This window comes from Scomber japonicus, chromosome 16 (assembly GCF_027409825.1).
Source record: "Scomber japonicus isolate fScoJap1 chromosome 16, fScoJap1.pri, whole genome shotgun sequence".
Lineage (NCBI taxonomy): Eukaryota > Metazoa > Chordata > Actinopteri > Scombriformes > Scombridae > Scomber > Scomber japonicus.
Window position 1 is genome coordinate 16961356 of NC_070593.1, and position 7301 is coordinate 16968656.

The window sequence follows — 7301 nt, forward strand, 5'->3', positions numbered from 1 at the left end:
TTTTGTGAATTTATGTACAAACCACATGCAACATATATGACGAGCTGCTTCTTTATTTGTGTTGCAGGTTGCATAATGACAGCACACTGATCTATGCAATAACTAGTAACTGTCTTCACAGACTGCACCGGTGCACTTTTTTTTCCTGAAAGAAAAACAAGTCATAATGGCGCCATCCATTGGAAAACCACTGCAACACACAGCTCAAATATACCCTTTCTTACACTGGCAGACACAACAAAACAGAGTTAAACATTTGTGAGCAATGACATAAAATTATATTTTTCTTACCATTAATAGCTAGTTATTTAGCCTAATATGTGTACACTGGCAAAACTATGAAATTTGAGTCAGTCACTGAGGATAGGCTATTATTATATTATAATATAATTATTATTTGCTATAACTATGTAATAATATTAATATTATTCAAATTATTGAAATTACTATTCACATTGGTTCTGCTTTCATGAATGAGGGTCTTTGTGCATGATTTGTGTTGTGTTTTTCTGTGTAAATAAATAAAGGGTTGGGTTTATGGTTAAGATTTAAAAGATTCACAAGATTCACAAGATTCTGATCATAGGAATAACATCACTATAATGGTTTGAAGAAGAAGAAAAAAAACATTTTTAAAAGTACACAACACCAAGTACAGCAACACTTCTGAAGTAGCTGGGGGATCAACAGCATGGACCACCAGGACAGGTATCAAAATCCTCTACATGTCACCTTTTTCAGGACTGAACATAACTGAATTCACTCTCTTCAGGCGTCTCTGTGGCGCTGTATGTGGTTGAGATGCTTAGTAGTTATTTTTTCTTCCTTTCTTTCATTATGAATACTCACAGTATCATCACACCACCTCATAAAACCAAACCAACTGTTGTTAGTCAGTAACTTGTCTTTACTTGAAGATGATGCATGTTTCTGTTATGGTTACAGATCCATTAGACAGATAAAGCAAGTCAATTGATGCACTATAGTTTACCCTATATTCAGTGTATGAGAGACAGTTTTGATTAATGTTAGGCTATGAGCTGACCTTTTTTGTTTACAAGTACAAGTAATGATACCTACTTAATTACAGAAAAAAGCTGATTGCTTATTAGAAAGATAACCTGTGGAAAAGGTTTTGTGCTGCAGGTGTTCCTTTTTAAATTGCAACACACAAACAAAACAGATCTACCAACAAATAAATGTATTCAGCTTATGACTCACCTTCCATAGACAGACAGATAACGTTAGTTTAATGTTATTGTCTTTATTGAGAAAACATTCAACTATACAAACAATGCTCAACATAATGATACGCAAAGAAACAAGAATAGGAATTACATAAATAAATAATGATTTTAAAAGAAACAGTATTTGGATAAATAAAATAAAATTTAAAGTGTTCACGTCACGGTATATTTTGACAGTTTTATTACTTTTAATATTGCTTATACTTTTGAGAGTCTTAATATTCATCACATCAAATTTTGTGAAATTAGGGGTTAAATAACTTCTTGTTAATATTTTTTTGTTATGCATTTGAAACTTGCCATACAATGAATTTAATGTTATATTCATAATGATCACGGCTAGCTAGCTAGATAGCAAGCTAGATCGATAGATAGATAGACTTTTACATTAATTAATCCGGACCCTACGTCACTTCCTCCACATGGTCTGGCCCAAACTCCCGCCCGGAAAAGCCTCTTGTCAACACTGTTGTTCTCAGACGGGCTGTGTAACTATTTATTGTCTTCACTCTGCACCTTTTGTTCCAGCATGGCAGCAAATAAAGACGAGCCGAACCCGGAGGATATTGTAGCAGACGAGGAGGAGATGGAGGAGGCTCTGTGTGTGCTGGCTGGAAGCGACCCGAACAACTGCTCCTATTCACGGGTAAGAAGGGCTTCATTCACCGCATCATCATTCCTGCAGCCCTCACTGTCGGCTCCCCTCTGTCTATAGATCAAAGCACAGCAGTTTGTGGACGTAAAATGATGTGTATTTAATTTCGACAGTGTGTATTTTACATAATTTCTCGCTGTAGTTCTATCATATATGTTAACATTTATTCTAAGGTGTTTGCAGCTTCTGTTTTGTATTACCATCCTTTTGTGCTACAGCAGTATTCCCTGAAACCCCTTCTTTTCTAAAATAGTAAAGCATTACTACAGTAGTAATCTCTAGTATAATCTCTAGTAATCACAGTCTTCTGCATACTGTGTGTTATGTTTGCAGGGTTATGTGAAGAGACAGGCTGTGTTTGCCTGCAGCACTTGCACTCCCAGTACTGCAGAGCCTGCTGGGGTTTGTCTGGCCTGTGCCAATAAATGCCACGAAGGACATGAAATCTTTGAGCTGTATACCAAAAGGTAGGTTTTTTTTCTTTGTGTGTTGGATTTACAGTAAACTGGTTTTATAAATTCAAGCTCACATTATCCTGTTTTGTTGTGTAGAAACTTTCGCTGTGACTGTGGAAATGGCAAGTTTGGAGATTTCGAGTGTCAGCTGATTCCTGTGAGTCCTCTGGTTTTAATACTCTTTTTTTTCTTAACAGATCCCTTTATCTAGCATATTGTCTGCTATGCCTGTTCTGATTGTTAAAGTTATTTGATTGCATGTGTATTCACAGGCCAAAGACAATGAAAACAACAAAAATATCTACAATCATAACTTCCATGGCTGCTACTGCACGTGTGACCGGCCGTATCCAGACGCAGATGATCAGGTATTCTTTTTATTTCACCTGCTCTTTTAAATGATCTCTTGACTTGCATGTAATTCAGTTTTTCTGTGAAAATTGCTGTTGTGTGTCATCTACTGTATCACTTCATAAAATCACTTACTCCACAGGTCAACGATGAGATGATTCAGTGTGTCATCTGTGAGGACTGGTTTCATACCAGGGTAAGCACAATGAAAGCATTTCTACACACCTTATTTCTTTCTCATTTACAGTTAAGTCTTCTGCTTTCTGTGTAGTTATGTTGTTTATCTTTGGTAGCACCTGGGCTGCTCCATGGTGGAACCTGAGGAGCTGCAAGAGATGGTGTGTGAGGCCTGCATGGGCAAGGCTCCATTCTTGTGGACGTATGCTGCTCACTTTGCAGGTAATTTATTCTCCTGGGCTGCTTCTCACATGCTGCAAAAACAAACCTGTGTCTAACTTTGCAAATGCTCAGCAGTGAATATCTAGGGAGTCATTTTATTATTTGTCTTTCCACTTCAGTACCACCTGTCGTCAGCGTCAGTCATCCTGAGGAGGATGTTGAGGTCGATGTTGAGGAAGGAAGCGATAAGGAAGATGACTCTGAGCCCAGTCAGACCGAGGATGAAGAACCCTCCACCAGTCTCGAACACACAAAGCAGGAGGTGAGAAACGGTGCATATGAGACCATTGCCTCCATTTCACATGACTGAGCATGGAGGATACATACATTTAGGTTTGTACTTGTTCATTTTGCCAAATTTAATTTTGACCATGTATATACACTATTATATTTTACAATAACAACAACAAAACATCACTTTTTTTAAATTTGGACTCATGTATATGCTCAAAACACTTTATAAAATGGCACATGCTCATTGTTTTGCATTTAAATGTTAAAAAAAAAGTATGACTTTAGGAGACACCATTCATATGTCTGAAATCACTCCCTTGTTCACTATTAAATACAAAAAAAGCTAATTCAGTAATATATTGAGATTTTGGACACCTAGGAAACGTCACTATGCAAGACTATAATGTTGGTATTGCATGGTAGGGTTGTTAGCATCAATGTAGTGTACATGCCGTGGACACGTTTTTAATTCCACTGTAGGAATTTTTCAGGGCACAAAGTGCATACATTTCACACACATTTTGCACGAATCAAACCATTTTTCTTTTATTGTACTCTGTTTATCTATGGACAAATGAGTGAATGGTTACAGCTTCTTGAATGTGAGGATTTGATGCTTTTCTTTGTCATACATGATGGCAAATTGAATATTTTTATATTTTGGACTTTTGATCAGATTTTAAAAAGTTGGCTTTTTTACTTATGGGTTATGGTAAGTGCTGCTAGTAGTTTACTCATTCATTTATATCTTCCTACATAATGTGGAGGCCCTGCACTGTGAGTGTGACTTCATGTATAGCTGGTGTGTAATGAAAAGCAAGTGAGAAGGAATTTATTTGGGAAACATCTCTAATTTATATTTTGAATGTTCATTGTAGTCATTTCCTCTGTGGCAGCAGTTGTTCTTTTGCCAGTCTGCCACTAGGTGGAGCTGGAGGGTAATGAGCAGATTATACCCCAGGAGCTGCAGGCTCCAGCTCCTGTTATCGTGCTTCCCCCTCCTCTGGGTAATTAGAGGAGAAATGACCCATGAGGCACCGCTTCCCCTGCTCTGTAGACCGCTTTGGCCAGCCTTCACAGGGCAGTTTACTATAAACTGGTGATTTTCATCGCCCCATCATGTCATCGTGTCAGTCGCCTTGAGACTTCCTTGGATGAGACTGCAGTCCTGCGTGAGGACGTTGTACAGAGTCCAGGTGTTCTCATCTGCCCCTCCTGCCTGCGTAACACAGCAACTCATTACTTCCTGTGTTACTGTTTGTGTCTTAGGAAGTGACAAACAGGAGATCGCCTTGCAAACGGACTCATGAGGAAATGACAGGCAGTCCTGGAAAGGCCACTAGCAAATCTGAGGATTGCAGGCTGAAGGAGCTGCAGGCCCAGGGGCTGGAGAGGCCCAGAGAGGGAGCGGTGTTCTGGCCCTACAGTTGGCGCTCCAAGCTCTGCACCTGCACAAGCTGCAAGGTAGACCACAAATAATAGCTCTGAGTATAATACTGTATATGCTTTAACACCACTCTGAGGTGTTTGCTCTCCATTTGATCCTTGTTCACATGTCTGATGTACTTATTATTTTTTTAATGTGTGTTTCTTCTGTGTATTGCGTTGGTGTACAGAGGGCTTACGTTGCCGTCCAGGTGCAGTTTCTTATGGATCAGGCTGACACCATTCTGGCCTACGAAAACAAAGGCTTGGATGAGCCGTTCGGGCAGCACCCACTCATGGCACTGACGAGCTCACTGAACCACGTACAGCAGCTGGAGGTCATTTATGGTGAGCGTCAGGGAAGATGTGGGGGTCAAAATTAACAGCAGAGTAAATTTCCCTTAGAGGGCGTAAAGTGAAATTAGCTGGAGAGACGACAGATTGAGACATTGACTAACCATGCGTTGCGTTCGTCCCTTAGGTTACAACGAGCTGACAACTGTGATCACTGCATTTTTAGAAAAGTGTGCTGCTGAAGGAAAGGTGAGAAATGAATATCCAAGTGCAAATATGGAAATATGGATTGGACAGTTAGAATTAAATATAAAAACACCCACTCAATCTATTATTTACTTACCTACAGGCAATGTTGGTTTCATTATAAATGATGAATATATGCAATATTGTAATCAAGAATCATATATTGGTGGGCAAGTGTCAAATGTGACCCGTTTTCTCTCTCAGACTGTCACAGCTGAAGCTGTTCATCAGTATTTTGAGGAGCTGCGGGCTCGAAAAAGACGTCGCACTAATGCAGGATACCAGTAATAAGGAAGCCGTGCTGCTGCTGCTATCATATGCCTGGATCATATGGTGCTCTCCATGAATGTGTGACTTAGAAGATGAGCCTTTTCCCTTGTTGAATAAAAGGGCTTTTTTTCTGCAACCAATGAAGCTTGAACAATTAATGTATAGTACTGACTTCCAGTTATTGTTGTAAAGGATTGAGAGTTGTGTGCATTTTCAGTTTCATGTCCAGTTTTTCTATTGATTTATAATGATGCCTTAACTTTGAAGCTTAAAATGAACAGTTCCTTGAAACATTGTTTTACGCACATTGAGTTTTTATGAACAAAAGACAAATTTGATTCAACACTGAATACTTGAAGATCATGTCTGCTTATGAGTATTTCACATGAGCACGATGCTGCCCTGTGCATTCCTGTGAACTTGATAAGTATGCCTGTGTGTTTAAATTTTGAAGGTCGTCTGGTGGCGACCAGTGAAAACAAACACGTTTGAAACAGTGACATCATTGTTTTATGTGGATGGATGTTCCCAATAAACTTTCTGTTTCTACTGCACAAAACAACCCAACAGAAGTCGAGTGAATTTCATAATATCAAACCAGTTTATTTTGAGGATGCCCAAGTTGACCACTGTTACGCACCTTTTGAGGTGACAGTAGAAAAATAGATTCAGTGAAACTAAATGCAACTTAATATCAATCTACAAACATTGTTTTCTATGATACCGTACAAGTACAATGTACCTGTTAGAATTCAAACACAAGCAATCACACATTTCAGATGGTTCAATTTCAAAAGGTGCTAAATAACACTATGTACACAAAACAAGCTACATGAGATTTCAAAGAACTATTTGATGCAGGCTGGTAAGCTGGTAGAAAAGAGCTTGCATAGACATCAAAGTCACTTCTCCAATAAAAGCCCAGCCGCAGGCGGGGGAAGGCACTGACTTCTCTACAGCAAAGAGCAAAACAAGGACTTTTATTCAATGGAACATTGTCCTGGAAAATTAAACAACTACCCAACATGAACATGGGGAGGAATCTGGAGTTTTGCATTTTTTCCCCATGAAGCAAGCTAGATGGAAAATGATTTTTCTGCTTGGCAACTTCATTAACTAGAGAGAGCTAATATCTTCAGATCCTCTACATATTCCTGTTACTTTTAAAGTAAAGGAAAATCAAAAAAGAGAACATCTCTACAAACATGGTAATCCACACCACCTACAATATTGAACAAACTGCCCTAAATGCATTTAAACATTTAAGAACAAAATAGATTCTTGAGACACAATCTTTATGTTTTATACCACACATTCGTAGTGAGATTTCATGACAAAGACAAGTACACAGTGTTGTCCACTACAGTAAAAACACAAACCTTCAACGACCACTAAAATGTGATAGAAACCATTTAAAAATTCATCAGAACAAGTGGAACTCAATTCATTATATACAATTTCCATTGGAGATATGAGCCAGCAATCGCCAACTTTTCTTCAACACAAGATTTCCTTTTGTTCAAAAATTCATTTGTTCCTTTTCCTTTCGACTAATAAACAGGTGGCTCCTACAGTGCAATGATACTCGTATTGTGAGGTTGTACGCTAGCTGTTGGCGGTAACAGGCTTTTGCGCGTGTACTGGTTCTGGAGCTACAGCGGCTCTTTAACAGTATATTTAAACAGTATCAACACTGAATTTGCAGGTCCCACAATCTCCTGTGAG

General features: G+C 38.7%; 1 protein-coding gene across 1 annotated transcript; it reads left to right on the top strand.

Annotated features, from left to right (window-relative positions):
* Window positions 1-1735: 1735 nt before the first annotated feature.
* Window positions 1736-6768, top strand: LOC128375080 (putative E3 ubiquitin-protein ligase UBR7). The gene is made up of 11 exons (XM_053335334.1): window positions 1736-1893; window positions 2236-2369; window positions 2454-2514; window positions 2630-2725; window positions 2851-2904; window positions 3002-3107; window positions 3227-3369; window positions 4611-4805; window positions 4958-5114; window positions 5248-5309; window positions 5511-6768. Exons 1-11 carry the CDS (start codon window positions 1777-1779, stop codon window positions 5592-5594), a joined length of 1209 nt encoding a protein of 402 aa, XP_053191309.1. The 5' UTR covers window positions 1736-1776; the 3' UTR covers window positions 5595-6768.
* The last annotated feature ends 533 nt before the right edge of the window (window positions 6769-7301 follow it).

Coding starts and splice junctions, on each gene's coding strand:
- LOC128375080 (XM_053335334.1), top strand. CDS start 1,777: ATGGCAGCAAATAAAGACGAGCCGAACCCGGAGGATATTGTAGCAGAC. Junction 5,115..5,247: donor GCAGCTGGAGGTCATTTATG/GTGAGCGTCAGG, acceptor TTCGTCCCTTAG/GTTACAACGAGCTGACAACT. Junction 5,310..5,510: donor AGTGTGCTGCTGAAGGAAAG/GTGAGAAATGAA, acceptor TTTCTCTCTCAG/ACTGTCACAGCTGAAGCTGT.